Source organism: Lathamus discolor, chromosome 15 (assembly GCF_037157495.1).
Source record: "Lathamus discolor isolate bLatDis1 chromosome 15, bLatDis1.hap1, whole genome shotgun sequence".
Classification (NCBI taxonomy): domain Eukaryota; kingdom Metazoa; phylum Chordata; class Aves; order Psittaciformes; family Psittacidae; genus Lathamus; species Lathamus discolor.
Window position 1 is genome coordinate 9284378 of NC_088898.1, and position 21451 is coordinate 9305828.

Consider the following 21451-nt stretch of genomic DNA (forward strand, 5'->3'; position numbering starts at 1 on the left):
GGCGTTGTATGATGCTAACTCTGTGCAGAAGAGGTAGGAAGGCAGCAAATGGGCCTTTCAAACTCTTGTTTACCTTTCAGGGGTGTAATCCAGATCCCAAAATCCATGTGGCAAGGTGAGGTCCAGTCATGGATGGGGAGCTGCAAGATCACCCCCATCACATATCCAGGAGCCTTGGCCATGTCAGGGGGTGTTTAAAGGAGAGCCAGAGCCCTCCTAATCCCTGCAACAAATCACTTTTGAAACAGGGTGTGCAAAGCTGTGCTTGACAGCTCCAAAACCACCACAAAATGAAGTCAAGATCCCCCTCCAGCTGCCATCATCACCCTGCAGACTCCATGCAGGCTTTTGCCCACAGCTAGTTGTACAGAGGTAGAGATATGCTGGCTGGCAATGCTGTCTTCTGTCCCCAGAGAGGGAGGTAAAAAAATGACTCTTCAGAGCAGTGGGGAAAGGCTTGGGTTATTGCATTTCCTAGCACCACTCTTCCTAAGAATAATGCCTAGGCTCTCAGAAAACCATCCTTTAACCTCAGTCACGCTGGTATCTGCAAGATAATCTTGATGGCACAATAGTCTCAGAGAGATTTAGCAGCATCATGGGCATTTCCTTGTCCCATTTTTCTTTAAAGATGCACACAAAGTGTGCAAAGGATGGGCTGAGTCCAGATAATGGCAAAGGCTGGCTGCCACTTTGTCTTTACAGCTACTGCTGAATAGCAGATAAAGCCCAGGACCTTTCGCTATGGACATGCTGAGTCTAAGAGACCTCAATGTCTCAGTACATGACTGTAAATGCAGCAAACCTGCCCCCATATAATGATAGAACCATAGAATGGTTTGTGTTGGAAGGGACCTTAAAGCTCCTCCAGTTCCAAACCCTGCCACAAGCAGGGACACCTTCCACTAGAGCAGCTTGCTCCAAGCCCTGTCCAACCTGGCCAACATCATTTTCATCTAAAAACGAAGAAGTGATCAAACCTGAAGACACCTGAGTGAAGTCAAAGTGGTTTTCTTCCTCCTTTCAACACAGAGGGTAGAAGAGATTTTCAGGTTCAGTTCCTTCCCCCTTTACCCCCTCCACCCTGTGCAGGATAGAGCTCTCCTGGTGCCCAAGCAGCTTGGCCAGAGAACCCAACACATGCACCTCCTGGCAAGCAGCAAGCCACACGCACAAAACTGCAGAGGCTGGTCACACTGACCAAGGAGAACAGTTGAGAAAGAGGAACCAGAAAACAACAGAAAGGAAGGACAGCAGCCAAGGAGGCCAAGAGAGGGGAAAATCCAAACGAAATCACAGTGGGCACATACTGAGAAGGCAACGTAGACAAAGACACAGGGCAAAACCTTTGCAGAGAGGACTGGGAATAATAAATATGGAAAGGAAAGGGGTGGATATGTGGGGCAAAAGAGCTTTTGCCAGACAGAACAGTAAAAAAGTCATTTGGCTCAGAGGGAGAGGGCAAAAATAACACAGAGACAAATTCCTGGCTGCTGTTGGCACTAACTGAGCTATGGTGCAGGACGAGGGGGTCTTTGTCACAGTCATGTCAATACATGACTGTATTGACAGCCTCAAGCTGGCTCTGTGTGGGCTGCACTGTCTTCCCCAGGTCTCCCATCATTATGGTTCATACACAGACACCTTTCGGAGGGTTCATAAGTAGATGGGTAAAAATGAAAGATGTGTTAGGAAAGAAAAAAAAGCAGGAGTTCGTGTCTAGGTACCTAAATTCTGTGGATTTGTCCTGCAAAGACAGACAAATTAAACAAGGTACCAACTAACTCAGAGGGAAAAGACACATTCTCAGTGCCCCTGCCCAGGGACAGTCTGCAGCAAGAGTTGAGCACAGTCACATAAAGGCACAGAAACACCACGCCATGAAAACCAGCAAAAGGCTTGTAAAAAAACGTCTATTTTAACACATGATCTTTTTATCCTCTTTTATTTTCTTTGTTTCTAACTATACAAAATTAGGGGGAAAGAGGAGCTTTATGCTTCTGGTACTTATGTGTGACCATGGAGCAGATCTGGTTGCTGCAAACAACTGCTACAAGACACAGCTCTATTTGAAGTCAATAGAAACCCATGGGTGATAAAAGGAGACACTGATTGCTTGAAAAATCATTGGGTTTCTGTGTATAACTGGTACCTCTATACAGATGTTTAGCTGTCCACTCTTCTGTCTTAAATAGCTGAGACCTGGGAGCTGGCATTTTGATGTACCTGGGTTTCTCAAGCATAGCTACAGCATGGTGGGTATGAACTGCTTGTTATAGAGATGCTCTTTTAAAGCACCTACCAAAGAGGCCAGAAACAAATCAAAAGGAATACAGAAAAGACATCTAACTGGCTTGCTTTAAGGTTATCTTTAATTTTCCTTTTTAAATCCTAACACACTGAGGAAGGATCTTGTAGGAAGCTGTATCTGAACCTCTTCTTGCTGCTAACTGCCCTCTATGTAAAGGCAGGCACAGATCTGGGTTTAGCTGGAGTTTCTCACAAAATCTTGCTTTCCTATGGCCTCAGTGAGAACCCAAGCACTACTGGAGGGGCTGTTGTGATCTGCATCCATTGCACTCAGCATGATGGAATGCAGTAATTGGGCTTGGTGGTGGCTGAAATGCCATCAACAGCAACAAACTCCTGTTGAGTTTGGTGGATGCTCAGTTATACCAATGCTAAATGCTTGTGGCAAACCTCTCCCTCTAAAACTATGGAGCTCCATGTGAAGAGCTTCCAAAGAAATAGACCTTACAAAGGCAGATTTCCAAGCACCATGATCAGCATGGCTTTAAATTGCAGGGTCTGGGTCCACTCCATGATATTGGCCCTGTGTTTCCACTGCGTTCATGCAGACAGTGTCTGGAAGGCAGCAGCTTGCAGCCTTTTGGTTAGAATGCATTTCTTGTGATTCAATTAAAAAGTTTTCCACAGTAAACAATAAGTTTGAGTGATTTCTTCATCTTCCTGGCTTCAGTGGCTTCTGTTCAAATAATTTCTTTCACAAAGGGTAATTCAGGAGCCCTTCTGGTGTTGCCTCTGTTTAATGGCTTGCTAACTCCTACAGCACGGCCTACTCTGATTACTCCAATCTAATTAAGAGGGGGGAAAAACAACATACTACTGAAGGGCAAGTGAGAACTGAGAGTCAAAGCTTTAGGAAGATAAATGAAAGGGGATCATATTGTGGGGTAAATTGGTCATTAGCACCCTCCCTCCCCAAATTAGCCTAAATGGAAGCAGAATGGGAGAGGAGAGAGAGAAACACTGATAGAGATAGCAGAGACATACTTATAAAGACAAAGTGATGCGCTATAATTTTAAAGACCAGAAAAAGAAAAGGTTACTAAAGAACAACAAAAAAATAATAAGAAAAGCAGATCATCCAAAATCCAGTCTGCTCGGAAAGCAGAGGAAGCACCAGCAAAGTCCAGGAGAACAACACTAACGCCACAGAAACCCGGCACCCACTTCAGCCACAGCACAAAAAGCTGGTGGTTTGGCAAGAGTTTCTTGGGGGTTGGTCTACCTTATAGGCAACACGAGCTGGGCATTTCTTTCCAAGGCCTAGAGGTGGGGACATGTGTCTCAGCATCTCATACATGTCTGTGTAACTGATGCGCCCGCTTGGAGTCAAAAGGAGGGAGGCAAAAGCGAGAGGACACAGAAATCAAACCAGACAGGGTGGAGGGGTGGGAATAAAGAGGGAAGGGGATGAGGAAAAAAGGCAACACAACCAAGCAAATGAAAAGGAGGAGAGAGAAGGGAAAGCAGACAAGAAAACAGAGATCTGGTTAATCAGACTTCTCAGGAAAACAAAACCAAAGAGGTGGGTAAATAGGAAGGTTTCTCTGCTTCCGTTGCTGTGTTTCAATGCCCAACGTCTCCTCCTCACTGCAGGGATGTCCCATGGCCAGAGCTGCGCCTCGGCAATTGGGTCCCTGTGGGGAATGATTGATGTCTCTGCTTGGGGTGGAGAGGGTGTAGGGAGGGCTCGGTTTAGCTGGCTCTTTGCAGAGGTGGAGGATGTATTCTGTATTCTGTATTCACCATGCCAGGGAGAGCTGGTAGGCAGAGTTATGGGACAGGGAGAGGTATGGCTTGGAGAACTCCTTCAGCTTTCCTTCAGTGAATAAAGAGTTTGGTTTTCAGGTTAGCTTGTAGGCTAAGAGAGAAGCAAAAAGCCAATCCTGGTGCGTCTGCTCAGGGGACAGACTTTGGCTGCTCTGGCTCCAAGCCAAGGGTGCAGCTCTGCACAACCTCCAGCCCGAATTTGACAGAACCAGAGCCCAGCAGCTGTTTTTCAGGAAGGTGGTGGAAAGGGGACCTGCTTCTCCTATATGTCTGATGGGGCCCCCTCTTCTAATGCTGTCCTGCGTTAGAGAAAGCTGGGAATTGCAGGGATCTGGGAAAAGGCCCTTAGACCAGCCCATTACTGATGGCATCTACCTTCAGCTCATGTTGGTGGCAAATAACATCCTGCCCTGAAAAGCAACGGACACACAAACCACAAGGAATTCTCCTGCTCTGCTTTTTTTCTGGCTACTGAAACTGGGAGCATGACTATGACAATCCCGTTTAGGTTTCCCAGGGAGCTGCCAGCTTATTACCCTGTGCAAATCTGTGCTGCCTGTCATCTGAGGAGACTTAAGTATATTGTAACATGTTGTTAATGTTTAACCTCTATAAAAGTGGTACAGTATTATCACTATACTAGGAAAGAAACCAAGACCTAAGCACCCATCTGATACCCCTTATCTCAAGCAGGACAGCTACAGAAGCATGCACCAGCACACTGCCCTGACATGGGTCTCAATCCCTATGTAAAGCATTGATGCAGGAGGGGGTGGAAGAGAGAATTTACCAAGCCAAAAACGTCTATTCCTGTCCTTGGTAACTAATGCAGCTAAAATACCACCCAGGTTTTATAGCCCAGAGCTAATTTAAAGGCTGCTGAGAGACACAAATTGCAGTAAGAGTCAATGGCTTCCCCCTGACGCCTCTCTTCTGCCTCTGCTCCCTGTCAGGAGGTAGTGTCTCATGCCTTTTCTGCAGTGCTTAATAACTCTAAATCCCCAAATCAGGTGTGGAAAACACTTGATCTGGAGTGAAAGAGAAGAGCAAGCTCCATGCTGGCTCCTTCCATTTGTCCCTCCTTTTCTTCTGCTCTCCATGTACTGACTGTAAGAAAATCCCTGCCTTTAACTGGGACCCCACTGAAGTCCAGTGCCATCCTGTGCTGTTTTCTTGCAAAAAAAAAAGTCCTTAGTTCCCATCTCAGCTCCCAAGGGCACTGTACTTTTCCTGTGCCATGAGCCAGGAGGTTTCACTGGATCTCGGTGATGTAATTTTCCTTCCAAGGCAATGTTTGGCTGTTGCACTGTAAAAAGCTCATCCCGTCATCTCTCCTCAGCCTAGGTAACCATCCCACCCCGCTGCCCCGTTAGCCAGTGCCCAGCTCAAACATCTTTCCAGCTCAGGAAAGGGAGGGGCTCAAATGCTGATCATCCAGCTGGAATGACAACACTTGGAAGCCCAAACATGATGGACAACTCCCTGTAAAGCCTGGGGGGACATTTCTCTCCAGTGTGTATGTATAGAGAGAAAGTGCTCGGGTGCTGTGCTGCTTTTCCCCAACACTTCCCACCTAGACCTGGCAGGATGGAAGCTGGAGGGTTCACTGTCTCATAAAGCTGCCTGTCTCCAGCCAGCTGGGGTGTGGGAGTAGATGGGGAAGAGATGCATCAAGGAACAAGGAGGCAATCAGTCAATCATTCTTTCTTTCAGGCAAGGGGTTAGTTATGTTGCAGTTTCTTTTCTGTACTGGTTGCATTTGCACTTGGAGGGGAGGTTGTGGGGTGTAAAAAGAAACAAAAAGAGAACTGAAAATGCTGGAGGGAGTCTCTGAAGTTCCAAACCTTGTAGGCCACCCTATGAGGGCACTTCTTTCCTAAGCCCAGGGGTGGAGCAATAACACGTAACAAATTGTACATATCCTTATAATGAATCCGGCAACTGGAAAGAAAACATCAGATGTTATGACAGCAAAAATCAGTTTTTCCCCAGGCAAACAGGAGAAGTTGGAAGAGCAAAACACACTGAAAAGCAAGGTTAGTCTGAGAGCGACTGGGCTTGCAATGAAGGAGGCACTTTAACACACACAGAGAAAGGAAGAACTTCCAACTGCTCAACAAAACCTATATCCTGGTGTTTTCTTTGTTGAAAACTTCAAGTCATGTTCAAGTCTTTCCAACCACTGCATCTGGTTACCTTTATCACTAATGTGCCCAACAAAACCAGAGCCTGCAGCACACAAACAGCCTGTTTAATGGGTTATTACTGGGATTCCAATTAGCTGGCTCAAAAGAGCTTGGGAACCATCACCTTCCACTGTTACCACCCACATAACTCCAGCAGGGTTGTGCTCTGCTTTATGGGTAATAAGCTGAGTCCAGAAACTGCCATCATGAGACCTGGCTTGGCCATTGGCACTGCGAAAACCTTTGTTACCAGCAGGTGAAACCAGATACTTTGAGGTAGCTTTATTCTCAGTCTCATTAATTCCCAACAATATTTTAAGCTAATTTAACGGCAGGATTAGATTTCTAAATCTCTTGTGAGCAACCAACTCATGTACAAAAAGAACTCCACTGAGCTTCAAAATGACCTCTCCTGAAAAACGAGATGATTTGGCTTCACTATGTTTATTTTGGTACATTATAGAAAGAAGGCTGGAATATTTTGGACTGCCTCCTTCAATATTACTGCTTTTTTGGAAGTGAAAAATTAAGGTCTATTCAAAACCTTCACAATCCACTCAAAACTATTAATTCGGAAAGAGATCAAATGGAACTGTGCAAGTGTTGGCTGCAGGCCTAATCGTGGTTATAAAAAGTACATTGGTTTAAATGAGTCAAGAAGTTTACTGAAATTAGAGAATGATTTTGTAAATTCAGTGTGTAGGAAATATGTACGAGCAGTTCCTCTAAGGGAGAGTCCATGGAGGGCCTTCAGACCAGCAGAGGTGTTGTATCAGAAGGTTATGGCAGCAAATCGTGTCATATTATGACAAACAGGGATTCTTTCCCAGGTTAAATCCATTTGAGTTCTGTTTATTTTCATCAGCATCTATTTATCTCAGATAGCTAAGGAAAAATGTCTATAGTGGGAGCTGAAATCATAGAACGGTTTGTGTTGGAAGGGACCTTAAAGCTCATCCAGTTCCAACCCAGTGCCATGGGCAGGGACAGCTTCCACTAGAGCAGGTTGCTCCAAGCCCCATCCAACTTGGCCTTGAAATGCTAAAAGGAGATGGGTTGACATGGAAAACAAAAACTGGATCAACGTTTTCTTTCAGTGAGTTTGATCAACCAGTGAACAAAAGGCTGAATAAAAAAATGCTTCTTTTAAAACCCTGTGCCTTCAAGATGGGATGTGTTCCTGGGAGCTGTACCTTGAAAGACGAGTCATTAAGCTCAGTCCATGGAGAGCTGTTGTGAAGCACCGTGTCTAGAGCTTCACAGAAGTTCAGCCCAAATGATCAAAAATATCTCTTGTGGCCTCAAACTGCGAATAGATTTCAGATTACCTTTAAATTGAGGATGTGTTAGTCCACCTTATGGAAACACAAGTGATTTCAGTGGAACTGTTCACACGGAAAATCCACAACATGTACATGTTTTAGGATTAAGCCTCGAGCATCACACGTTGGCTGTCCTTTGATTTTCACTTCTGCCCCTGGTCCCTCTGCCAACATCAATAGCTTCACACCAAGCAAAATGGGAACAAGCTTAGAGAAAAACAGGATTAGGATCTTAATATATGACATACTCTGTATTAAATACTCTAGAAGTGAAAAGGTTTGGCCTCTGTGTGACTCACGAAACACAACCTCTGTGCTCAGAGGGAGCAAATCTTTCTCTAAGCTTAATGCTTCTGACTCTAATGGGTGGAAAGTTCCTGAACACATAAAACATTAAAAAGCCACACTGATACTAATTTTTCCCCTTGCAGGTGTGCTACTCCTCCCACGGATGCTCACCAGAGCCAAGACTATTTATAAGGAGAGAATGGGCACTCCCAAGTTTTCAGCCTCATTGAGATTTTCTGGTGGTAAAAGATAAGACTGGATTTGAAAATGGGGGGAAAAACCACTATTTACTGCCTGCCAAATACCCACAAAAGACTTGTCTGTGTTACAGAGCATGTAGTAACGAAAATCTGCTCGGAGATTACAAGCTGCTAGTGTGTTTGCAGTATATATGCAGGCTCATGGTATGGCTGGCTTTGAGCTAGTTAGAAATCACACACAGTGCAGAGAAATGCAGTTGTTTTGGAAGAGGTTTACACTTAAATTTAGCCTAAATCAATTTAACTGAGATTTTAAAGTGGTTTAATTGCATCCTAGCAGGGAGTTTGAGATGCTGATTATACAAACACTTGCTGCATCTGTCTCTACTGAAGGGAGATGAAAAAGAGTAGAAAGATTGGAGGAGCTGGAGACAGCTTCATTACAAATACAAGTAGATTCATAGCAGAGTAAGCTTTGGGGAGGAAAATGGATATAGAATTAGTAGGGCTAAGTCTCCCAACAGGCAAATTCCCAAGCTGCAGAATTGAAAGAGAACTACTGTGACTGACCATCTAGAAATGCATCCAACAACCAGGACTGTTGTGCAGTAGCTTTCTCTGGGCAATGGAGAAAAGCAAAGTCTTGCTCTCGAAGTGACCACTGACCAGAACCATTCCCTTAGTTAATCCCTTAAAATGCTTCAGCAGTGGCTCCTGGGTCTCCCATACACTGGGATATTTCATCCCAGACAAGCTGCATTCTCTGGCAGTGTCTTTGAATAAGGAAAACAAAGTAAAACCATAAACCCAAAGAGCTCACCAACTGCTGTGAGAAAACCGTTTCTTCCTTTAGCACACTCATCTATCAGGAACATTTTATCAGAGGCTCACTGAGAACTGAAATGCTTCCAAAGTCAGGCTTCCTGCCTTTTCTTCTGATTTCACATCTTATGTTCCAACTGCAAGTCCAAAAGCTGAAAATGTTATTTAGAAGAACAAAATTCCCTTGTACAATTTGCTGGCATTACAAGGAGGATTCCAAGATCCAAACACTGGGTTTGATAAGAAATGTTTGTTTGAAAATCACGGTTTTGAGCAAAACACCCTCACATGGAGAAACTCGTACCACTCCCTGCTGCCTCACAGGTGGGTGAACACAAACGATGAAGGCTGAGCTTGCAGCACTTGACTCGGATGCAAAGCAAGGGGGTACATCAACTCCTTCTAAGAGGTGGGTGGCACCTTCAAAACTTGAATTGTTTGAAGGTTTTTTGTGTGGCCTTAGGTCTCTTCACAGGATTTGTGAGAACCACTCTTAAGGTGGTTCTCAACTAAGGGAGAAATGCTGCACAAATGAGGTATAACAAGGCCTGGTCTCTCTAATTACCTGAAGAGCTGCCAAGGGCAAGAGTTTCAGCACATTTTTATCTCCAAACGGGGATGCAGAAACCAAAAGCAATCAAAGCTCCTTTTGGAAATGTGAAACAGCTTTTCTACTTGGCCAGTTAGCCAAAATCATTTGAATCTACTCTATTAATTTTTGGCTCGCGGGTGGGGGTGGAGGGTGCATTTTGCTTTCTTCATTTGTTGGTTCATGTCTATATAAAGGAAATGTCCTTGTAATGACACCACATTTGTTTGTCTCCAGTCTGCAATGAACTGAAGTTGGAGCATTTACCACCAATGTTACTCCAAGCTTTGGAGCCATCCTCCTTACGGAACTGTACTCACATTAAAACAGGCTGTTTGTGTGTATAGGTATGGTATTCATACACAATGAAGATGCTTTTCTCCATATATAACAGTATACATACCAGGCAGCCGGGTCATATTCAGCCCAGACACGAACAAACTCATCCAAATGGTGGGGCCCAAGGATGGAGGAATCTCTTGTCAGGTATTCAAAGTTGTCCATGATCACAGCCACAAACAGGTTTAACATCTGCAGAGAGGAAGTGATAATACAGTTAGAAAGACAAGAAAAGGGGAAAGTAAAGAAAGAAGAAGGAGAAAGAAAGGAGGGGAAAAAAGGAAAAAGAAGAGGGAAAAGGGAAGGAGGAGGAAGAAAAAAGAAGGGGAAGGAAAGGGGAATGGGAAAAGAGAAGAAGAGCTGGAAGAGGAGCTGGAATGATTCCCCTAGCATGATTAGAATGATTTCCTTAGTGGGGTTTCTACAAGAAGCAGCTGCACGCTGGAGAATAAACTCTATACACTTTGCACTGGGTACCTGGGCCGCCTGCTGCCTCCTCTTCTGCAGCCACCACCAGCTCTGCAGCAAGCAGCAGGTTTGCCACTGCTTTTGGCCTCAACCCCGTCACCGGAAATGCCCTACAGCATGACCCATCCCAAAGTCCACTGACTCAGCACCTCTCCCTTGCCCCATCTTCGTTCTGCTCCAGCACAGACTAACTCATGGGCTGCAGCAACTGCAGCACCAACTGGTTGAACTGGGTGGACTCTTCCAGCGCTCTCATATCAAGACGTATCAAAGCAAGAACAGCTAGGAGAAAAACTCTTCTTCAGCCTGGATGTCCAATTTCAGACTCAGAACAACTCAAACTTTCAAAGATCCCCAGAAAAAACAAGGGACAGGACACAAAAAAGGCTCCTGTCCCTAATGGCCACTAACACAGAGCATGGCAAATGCTTCTGGCATCCGAAGATTCTCCTCTTATTAAAGCCAATGGAAGAGTCACAAGGATTTCAACAGGAAAAGATCAAGCTGCAGCCAGCAGAATGGAAGAGAAGGAAGGCAGGGGGGAACAGAGGCTCCTGTGCTGGATAAAGACCTGAGTGGCACTTTTCTACCTTTGTTGTGTCTACTGTAGGGAGGCTGAGCTGCTGCTGTGAGCACTGCTCCCCTTCACCACACTGAGCAAGAACTGTGGTGAGCCCATCTGAGAGTGTGCACCCAAGGATAAGCAGAATTAAACTGAATGCAAATATCCCTGGCTGGTCTGTCAGCAGTTGGAAGGAAACCAGGCAAAGGAGTCTGGGGTTTGTGCAGTTTGAAACAATTCCTGTGGGATCTGGATGGAGAAGGGGTCTTGGTGCTTGCTGGGACACACAACCCACCAAGTACAGGCAAGCACAGTTCATAACGAATCACCCCCAAACGCTAATCAGGGACTCCCCAGATCTTTAGTCCATCTATTTTCTAGAATACATCCTGAAAGAAAGCGGGCAGCTGAACCCAGTCCCCAGTCTATCCATGGCTACACTAGGGTCCTGAGGTGTCTTACACCACCATCTTCTTCAAGCCAAGTTGTAGAGCACAGGGCCGAGCACAGAGCCAAGCACTCCCCAGCCCTGCTAGTGCCTCAGCTGCAAGCAAGGCTTCTGCCCTGCAGCACTAAACATCGCTGCTGGGTTTGGGGACCAAACCAGTGCTTTGTGCCACCCTGGTTCCAGGATGCTCGCAGGGGCTCTGTGCAGCACAGCCTAGACAAGTCCTAGGATCTTGTTGCAGTGCACTATGCAGTACTGGACAGGGATGTTCAAACCAGCTCTCAATCATTGAATCAAAGACTGGTTAGGGTTGGAACAGACCTTAAAGATCACCTAGTTCCAATGCCATAAGCAGGGTAATAGCTCAACAGTTGCAAGCACTACAACCACATGGGCAGGGCTCATTCATGCGCTGGAGGTACCCCACACACAACAGTACCCACAGAGCACCAAGAGAAAGCAAAACATCCTTTTCCATTGCTCCCAGCTCCAGCCATGGGTCAGTACAGTTTTCCCTCGTTTGCACACAGCTGTTTCTAAAACCCCCATGTATTTCCAATTTCCAGTTTATATTTTTCATCAGTGTAAATGTCAGGAAGAAAATTTTGTTGAGCTGGACACTCACAAAGAGCCAGAAACAACATTTAAAACCGAATACATTACCCAACGCCTCCCACTCTATGGTGTAACTGTAAAAATGTGACCTCCTGGCCAGGCTGCGGCTCTGTAATGCTTTAATCACTTGTGCGGAGCCACATGTTTTACTGCAATGAAGTGCTGAATGCTCTTGAAGAATTGAGTTACAGCCCTGGCCCGTGCAGCCCAGCTGCTTGGCTTTCCCCTGTCTATTTTTGGAGCCTGCCCTCACTGCCTTTGCTCTTTATGCAAAGCTGTGTTGCACAGATGTGCTCCAGCCTCTAATTCTGCTACTATATGTGGAATAGGATGGATGATACAAGCCAGGGAGGGTGAGCCAGGAGGAGCTGTTTGTTTGTCTTTCAAAGAACAAGCTTTAGGAACAATAATGCACGTGAAAATAACAGTGAGGATGTTGGATGTCGGGGTAGGGATCTGTATGAGGAAAACAACTGGCTTTGAAATAGACTGCCAAAGGTATCAGTAAATGGAGCATTAACTCTGTATAAGGGACTCATGTTTTTTTGATATATGCAGAAGAAATAAAGCATGGGATGTCAAAGGGGCAACAGCAGCAGGACAAAGGGTCTCAGTAGGGGGCATCGAAGCTGCTCTGTCTACACCCAGCATCAAACTGCCACGTGTGCCTCTTTTTCCTGGTTAAAGGTCTCTGATGACAGCAAGGATTAGCTGCACAAAGCACCAGATCTCACATTTTAAAGCAAAGCCATGGAACTGAATGTAGGCTTCATAGGTTGCTTTCCGATACATTTCAGAACTGACTTTCTTCTTCTTTCTCCTTAAAGCTTAATTGTGTCCCTGTCCTTGGTTTTCCATCCTTCTGTCCCAGTGGTGCATAAAGTGAAGCAAGGCCCTAGAGCAATGAGCTTTTTATGCCTGCAAGTGACTGGAAAGACACTGGAACCTACTGGAGCTGAGACCCAGCCTGGTATTGATGACCACAAGCACAAATCAAGTACAGCAGCTCTGTCTAGTTTCATGTCTAAAGCTTTTCTGGCACCATTGCAGAAGAAAACGATCACTGCATGTATGTGACAAACAGAACACAATGCATCGAATAACAAGTGTGACGCTCCCAGCTGCCTCCTGCGATCACTGATGATCCAATGTTATCTTGGCCATTCTCACCCTACTCTGCCCAGTTTGCTTCCTCAAAGGAAATCAAGACAAACCAGATTAATGCTTAATGACAGATATTAGACTCCCCTGTGAGAAGGAAGATAAACCCCTTTAATAACAAGATGATCTCTTTGGGGATTAAAGGGATTTTATCACCGGGATGATAAATGGGTTTTAGCGAAGCTCTCTTGTAATGTTGTATAAATCATAATTAGGGAGAAGAAGGAAGCAAGGGAATGAGGAGGGAAGGGCTGGGAGGGGGGAGTCCACACCAGTACCCCCAGTATGGGAGAGATTTGATCCAACTTACCAGGAAGGAGCAGAGGAAGATGAACGACACGAAGTAGAAATAGGCAAAGTCGCTGCCACATTCGTTTTTGGTGAGGCCAGAGAGCGGGTCGCAGGCTCTGTTGCTCAGGCACGACAGCATGATCTCATGCCAGGCTTCCCCCGTGGCACTCCTGCAGTTGGGAATCGCAGAGGGTGAGCTTATCCAGCCCCATCGTGGTTACACACCTGAAGCACATCCGCCTTGTGGTATTACTGTGCTTAACTAAGTACATAGATAAACTGGAAGGTTGTGTCCAGGTGGAGATACTGCACCTACATCAGGAATTTGAACTACCAGCTCGTTGATATGGAAATGAAAGGAGGAAAACATTTCCCTCTATTACCAGGGGGTAGAAGAAACCCACTAGCCTAAGGTAGGCTGAGCTTTACTGGTTTTATGGAGAATAAAATCAGATTGATTTAAACGTGTCCAGTGCAGTGAAAGTAAACAGAGCTTAGATTGTTCCCTTTTGAAGCAGCTAATTTTTCTGTCCTCATCCTGGCTGTAAACCCAATGGAAATGATGGGAAATGAAACCCACTTCTCCCCTTGAATTTCTTATTTCCCATATCAGGCAGATACAGAAATACCAGGATGATTTGGTTGGTCGTAGTGACTTGGGTCTTATATTAAGCCTCTGCCTGACTTGACATGGGTTGTCAAGGTGCTGAGTGTCACTTTATGGAGATATTGCTGTGCTGAAACAGATCTGTCCTATTCAGAGATGTTCCAAGCCAACCTTTAATGCTAAGGAGGATGAAGGAGGAAAGGATGCTTTACTCCACATACCTTTCTTAGAGGATGCTTAAGTCTCAGCAGCTAAACTGATGTATGCAAAATCAAACATTTACTTTTTGTTCACATGCAGGTCATATGGTATTTTATCCTCTACTTACCTGAACAGAAGCATCAGGGCTTGGAGGAAGGTGCGGAAATTATTGTGCCTATTAATGGAGGTTTCATCGTCTAGAGCAATGTTCCCAAACACCTGCCACAGAAAACAGAAGTGATTCAGGCCAAACATGTCCTCATACGGACATTGTCAATGAAGGTGGATCTAATGGAGCAGGAAGAAAAGGCAGGGAAATAATTTGTCCTTTTTAAAGGATCTGAAAGTTAAAATTGTTTCTGTGCTGAAGAGAGGGGTAAAAATGTGTTGTAGAGATTAGATAGGGACAAACCCAAGGTTAAAGTGCTTCATCTTCACACAGACCCTTTCCAACACCAGCTCCATCCCAGGTCAAGAGAACTTTCTCATTTCTTATCAAGAACGTGCAGAGCCTGAGCTGCTCCCTACTCTCAGCTTCTCAAGGTTCTCAGAAGGGGCACGTTCTGCCCAAGGGAGACATGGCTGCCCACCAATGCCTTGCACATGCTGTGCTGTGGCTCCTGTAGCTGGTTTGTCTGCTCAATCTCTCTCTTTGTGCACCCAGGGCCACATTCAACACAAAACTTGGCAATAAGCATAGAAAAAGTGGCACTTTTTTTCCCCATTTCTGATGTACCTGACACCAGACAAGAGAAGTGTTTCCCTCTTCCTAAGTCAGTTGTTGATCTTCCTGTGGAGGCAATAACCCATTTGCACCCTGAACCAGCGGGACAAAACCAGTATGAAAGCTCAACCTTTTACCTGCATGCCAATGATGGCATAGATGAAGAAGAGCATTGCAATGAGGAGACACACATAAGGCAAGGCCTGTGGAAAAGGAGAAGGCAACATTAATGACAGCAGATTCAAACATCAGCTGATAGCATTTAATTCCTGTGATTTCTGGCATTCTTCCTTCAGATGAAGGAACTGGGAAGAGGGTGCTGAGGCGCTGGCACAGGGTGCCCAGAGAAGCTGTGGCTGCCCCATCCCTGGCAGTGCTCAAGGCCAGGTTGGACACAGGGGCTTGGAGCAAGCTGCTCCAGTGGAAGGGGTCCCTGCCCGGGGCAGGGGCTGGAGCTGGAGGAGCTTTAAGGTCCCTTCCAACACAAACCAGGCTGGATTCTGGATTCTATGAATTCTGGCAGCCTTCAAAAGACAAACCCCAGGAGACAGCTATACATCGATGACAAAACAGTCTGGGCTTTCCAATGGCTCTCTGTACATCCCTGCAAGCAGATCAGCAGTAGGCAGGGAAAGCACAGTAAGAAGTTCCGCAGCAAGCACTGGAGCTGCTGGCAAGCACTGACACTTTCTATGTATAATTGTATGAACGTTAATTTTTAATGACCTTGCTGTAAATTTAGTAGACAAGTTCCTGCTCTGAAACAGGCACAGACTGCAACCCCAGGAGAACAGAAAGACTGAGTTTCAGCAAGAAATCAGTGAAGGCTACAATATAATGGTGACAGCAACCAAGCTGAGAGTAACAGCTCCTTCCCACTCAGGCTAAATGAATGGGTAATTAATGCAGTGAAGTGTTTTCATTTCAGATTAAGTGATGTCCTCTCTGCACTGCATATGCCCCATAGCCAGAGGTAAAACACAAGCTGTAGAAATGGGCTGCAAATGAGCTGAGAGCTGTTCAATACCCAACTTCAGGGCATGTGGGCTCTTATTTAGATCTGGAAAACAGCTAACACAAATCTAGGCAGAGGCTGAGAGCTGAGCTGCTGTAAGGCAGTTGTATGAGGGTCTCTTTGCTCAGAAGTGCCATATCCAGCTGCAGACACCCCTGTGCCACAAGATTCCGAAGAGGGAAGGGCAGGGGTAAAGGAAACCCTGCAAAGCAACTGTCTCAACTTTAGAACAAACCATTAGTTTTTGATCCTCCAAACACAGCTCTGTGCGATGCAGCTTCACAGTTTATACGATCAAAATGCACTGGGTTTGCCTCTATGAGATTCTACCAAGACTGAAACCTGGTGAAAGCAATTTAACCTTGCACTTGCTGCAGCAAACAGCAGGCATGAAGGCACTTATCAATCATTTCCTTATGCAAATACTCAAGTCTCAAGACTTTGCCATGGGGATTTTGTGGAGTTTCAAGGGCAGCCTAAGCTTGTGCACTTGCAAGTCTGCATCAGGAGCCATCCAGCTTTCAGACTCAGCTTCCAAACTGCTCATCCCCTACGGTATTCAGGGGATGTTCAATTTGTACTGATTTGCACTGATTTCAATTTGTAGCTGATTTGTACTGATGTCAGCACACATCGGTTAGCAATATTCCTCTGACTGCTTTGTAGAGGTGCAGATAGGCAGCTCTCTTGGCAGAGAGAAGCTCTTTGATACCCAGTGAAGGATGCTACAGAGATGCCAAGCATCACCATCTCCCCCTGTCTCTTCCCTACGTCCCACCTGCATAACACCCACCTTAAATGACTGCACAAATGTCCAGAGCAAGATGCGGATAGTGTAACCCTGCCGGAGGAGCTTGATAAGTCTGGCTGCCCTGAAGAGCCGCAGGAAGCTGAGGTTGATGAAGTTGTCCTGCGGAAAGTAAAGGGTTTGTGTCCTTCAGAAATTAACGCGATTGGAAACCACAGCCCGCAAAAAAGAAATTAAAATTACCAGCTTCACGATCTAAGCAGCAAATCGGCCACCAGAAAACCTTCCAAAAGAAACATTCGTCAGTGCAGATCACTCCACATGCAGCAAGTATGAGAAAATCCCTCTCCACAAGAGCCCTCCCCTCTGCTACTGGGTCAATGATGGAAAAGGAAAAGGCCTTTTCACGCTGTCCATGGAGGGCTTATTTTCTTTGAGCAAGGCAGATTTTCTCCCCATAAAGACTCAGGGAGAGGCAACGGTGCCGTATTATCATTTCATAAAGAATGAGGTTGTTTTGAAGTCTTGGTCAGTTCTCTTTCTACAATGAATGGAACTTAAGCCAAGACAGTTGCAAGGGACTGCGCATATAACCTCCACCGTAACAAAGAAAGGCATCGTCCAGTGAAGATTAAACATCCTTGAAGGAATGAGGATGTTTTCTAACCTGGAGGTTTTAAAGGTTTATACAACATGTGTCTGGACAGGCACATCAAGGAGAAATGGCACCAGGAAGACTAGAAGATGGATCAATGGCAGCAAATCAATTGGGCAGATTGAGGGTTCAACAGCAGGAGGGGGCCTTAGGAACCTGCTGGTTTTTCAGATTAATATTAAATGCGCCTTTGCAGGTGGATCAAAGAACTGCTGGGTACAGGTTCCCATTTCCGCTGGGTTTGTAAGATTCTCCCTACCCCACACCACATTTTTATCTTTCCTTCAGGGAAAACAGGTTTCTTGCCCCAATGAGCTAATCTAGAGAGGGTTCTTTCCAAAACAAAACATGCAAAAGCCAGATCCCTCTTGCCCTCCTATTTTAAGGAGATTAAAAAAATCCCCCCTTTCCGTACTAATTCCAATTTGCTTATTTATGAATCTCTGTTCGCAGCCACTTATTTGACTGAGTAAGCTAAAGAGAAAGCATCCCACTTTAAACTATCGAGCAGTGGAGTGGAAAATATAATCATAAGGAGCTCCTGTTGGTAAAGATGAGCAAAAATAGTCTTTCCCTTGTATTATTGCTTTACTAGGAGATACCCAGTTGTACTGAAATGACCCACATTTCTTGCTCATTTGGCTACAGAGCTCATGCTGAATTTGGGGGGGGGCTTGTTGGATCTATTCATTTATTTAAATGCCAGCTCAGTTTTGGGGGCATTAGCATTGCATTCCACCAATCCCAGAGTTCAAGAAATCAGTCTCAGGCATGCACTCGGTTTCTCTCATTTTAAAAACACAAGCAGCTCAGAGTTAGGCACAGACCGTATATCAGACTCAATCCTCAAATAAAGAGAAAAGAGAAAAGCACAGGTATGTTCAATGAAAGAGCAGACAACACTGAGCTCATTCAAGTCAGCAACAGAATTCAGCTCTGGCAGGCAAAAGACAAGCGAGGATTCCCCTGGGTTGTTCAAGGTCAGCAAAATAAGCACTAGGACTTCAACACTTGTCTCTTAGCATCAGCTTCTGGTTCATTTTTCACATCCTTTCACAAAATGTCACCTTAACAGGTAAGGGCCACGTAAGACGCAGGGGCAGAGCTGGACCACGGCTGGATAACCGAGTGCCATCACTAATCTGGTCCTTAGCAGCCTGTTTCCCCTGTGGCACTGGCTGATAGACCTCTGCAGAGCAGAGTCAACCAGTGCAGGGCAAAGGTTTAACCCAGAGCCCACTTAATGATGGAAGGTCTCCCCACTGGATCAGACCTTATGTGCAATGTTCATGGCACTTGGGCATCATGCCTGCAAGTCTGACAAATTACCTTCAGAGCAACGCTCAAGCCAGACCTAAAGTGCCTCCAAGGAGCATGTGCACACTCAGCATGTGCAGATCTGTCTCTCTGTGTATGAACCTGCCTTACCTCTCTTTTCCCTTGTTTTACTGCAGCTTAACAGGAAGAATAATGTTTTCTTCAGGCTTTGCTATAATCTCGTCATCACAGCTGACATGATGCTTAACATCAGCTTTGGTCTAGGCAGACTGCAAGGTCGTACTTAGCTCAGGCTATCCCTGTGTTACATGAGACATTATACAGAATAGTGTCCATATATACAGTATGGAACAGGGGGCTTGAAACTCTGCACTTACATCTATAACTACCCACTCCCTGGGATTTGGAGGGACAAACAGTCTATAACCTTTTCTTTCTTTCCCCAAACCCTCCCTGACTCATGCAGTGCCATATCTGCAAGTGCAGCCAGAGCCTCAGCTCTGCTGGGAATCACTCACAACCCAGGAAAATCCAGTCACCAACATCTGCAGACTGATCGAAGGACTGTTCTCTGCGCTGTTTGTAGGGAGGCAAAGTTACACACGCTCGTGATGGATGGAAGGGCTCCACGTGTGTAACCCTCAGCACACCAGGTAGAAAACCCATCCTTCGACAGCTCAGCTGTCCAGGCAGATATTAGAACCGCATGCAGTTAAAGGGGAAACTCCACATTGCAATATTTCTTGTATATAACATCAATTTGCATCAATTCTTCTCCCACTTAGCCACCACATTACACACAGATGACCATCCTCTGGGTTATCAAGCTGTTGCTTTCCAGGTTTCAGATTGCTTTGCTGTTGCACAGATGCTAAAGGCTGGCTGGTGCTCATGAGAAGCACCGTAGCTTTATGGTTTTATGATCCACCTGAGGACTGCCAAATCTCCTCCTGGCCTGCCACTATTTTCCTTAAAGAGGGTGCTCTGCTACCAAAGGCCCGCAGTCACCCACCAGGCTCTGGGGTGATTGGCACAGCCACAGCTTCCCATAACCGGAGTATGAACAAAGCTCAGTTGAGAGATATCATTCCTGGAGCAAACTGCAAAGCAGGATGTAGCAGATAAAGAACTGGCCTTGACTGTTATCCCACCATGGGCAGACAGCCCCTTTGCCCTGTCTTAGGGTGTTTTCCATACTGAAAAGACATGAAGATTGGATATACAACCATTGCTCAGATCTGTTCTTCAGCAGAAGAGTGGTTTCCTCCCAAACGCTAGATCTGTAACCACCATCAGCAGGGATGAGGAGCAAGCTCCATTCTGTACACCAGTGGCACAGCGCCAGCTCAGTAACATTTTGGATCTTGAAACCTGCATCAGGAATATGAGGGGTTTGTGCCGTGACTGGACAAGCTCTGCATGATGTAGAAGGAGGTTCCATTACGCTGCAATGAATTTGGGAAAAATTGAGCTGCTCACCCCTGCTTCTTTCTCCAGCCCCGTTGCAGAACACAACCACCCCCTGGGCTTGAAACTTCTGTTTTCTGTCCTCAAAATGAAAGGTTCACCCAAAGTCCCAAAGAGCTGTGGGAAGAGGAATCCAACCAAGCCAAGAATGGGATCACTCAGGAAGCTTTGGCAGTTGTCTTCATCCAGCATCAACAAGAATTAACTTATTGTGCTAAGGAACTACTCTAGAGGAAATGGTTGTGGTCCCATTTAAATGTCTCTTGTCAGTACTGAAGAGGAGATCCTGAATCTTGCACAGGGTCGTGGCTTCCTCTGAAGGTAGGTGAAAGCCTTGCTGATTTTAAAAGGCTGAAGATGTTTGCCACACTGGTCTGTGCCTTGGGGACACTGCAGTTATAGGCATATCGTATAGTGTCCTTTCATCCTGAGCCAGAAGTGATTTTGTGTGTGATGCCCAGATCTCTCCTCATTCCCTCCTATCTTTAAACTTTGGTGCTTTTGCTGCAGTCACTGTATGCTCCCATCATCAGCAGTGGAAGGAAGAAGGCAGCTCCAGAGGACAACTTGGTGCTTCAAAGATCCATCTTGGATGCTGAGTGATAGAGGGAGCCTGGACCTGCACACGACCAGAGAGACTGTAATCCTAACAAACCTTGGGATGAGCATTTAAATCTTTAACAGCAACAATGCCAAAATTTGGCCGAACTGAAATAAGCTGATTTTTTCCAGTATTTTTTCCCTGTGTGCAGCTGATGCCAGAGCACTCATCTGTGCTGCCTGGACCAGGGGTGCAGAAGATGAAGTCTCCAAAGACATCCTCTCAGCTCCCACACATCTGTAATGGTTCCAATTCTCAGATCATGCTAGGTCTCTGTCATCTTCTTCTATGCTACTTCCTAGCAGACAATTCCCTTCCGTGACCCTCCAGGAAGCACACACAGGGCATATTTGCAGTCTGCCATAAAGATTCACTCTGATTTACTTCTTAACAGCAACTGTGCAACAGGAAGGCCAGATGTTAACACAGATCCAAGAGCTCTTGTCAGGTAGCCAAGCAAGTAGTTTTGGTAAGCTTATGGTTTCATTTGTGTTATTAACCACAGCCAAGACAATTATCTGTATCTTTTTTAGATTGTATTTTTCTTTATTTATTCTATTTTGCTTAATTTCTGATTTTCAAAGACAAAGGCCAGTATTGCCAAAGGCATCTTTAGAGCCAGGCACTAAATTCCCAGTGGGATCTGGTTGCCAGTGCTTTTCAGCCCTGTTCATAACAGGGCTTCTGCATTTTACTTCAGATCTTTGCTTTTGCATCCAGGGACTCTGTGTCCACTGTGGTGGCAAAATGCTTCTATGTGCTGGTATCACAAAGGGTTTTCAAAGTC

The 21451-nt window shown here is 45.5% G+C and overlaps 1 protein-coding gene across 1 annotated transcript in view; it reads right to left on the bottom strand.

Moving 5' to 3' along the window:
- The window catches only part of LOC136022348 (voltage-dependent N-type calcium channel subunit alpha-1B-like), a 289675-nt gene that overhangs the window by 21689 nt on the left and 246535 nt on the right, over positions 1–21451 (bottom strand). The window contains exons 35-40 of the mRNA XM_065695506.1: positions 16709–16825; positions 15038–15103; positions 14304–14395; positions 13388–13538; positions 9888–10015; positions 5922–6018 (exon numbers count right to left, since the gene is read on the bottom strand). Coding sequence (XP_065551578.1) covers positions 5922–6018; positions 9888–10015; positions 13388–13538; positions 14304–14395; positions 15038–15103; positions 16709–16825 — 651 coding nt within the window. The remainder of the gene's footprint in view (positions 1–5921; positions 6019–9887; positions 10016–13387; positions 13539–14303; positions 14396–15037; positions 15104–16708; positions 16826–21451) is intronic.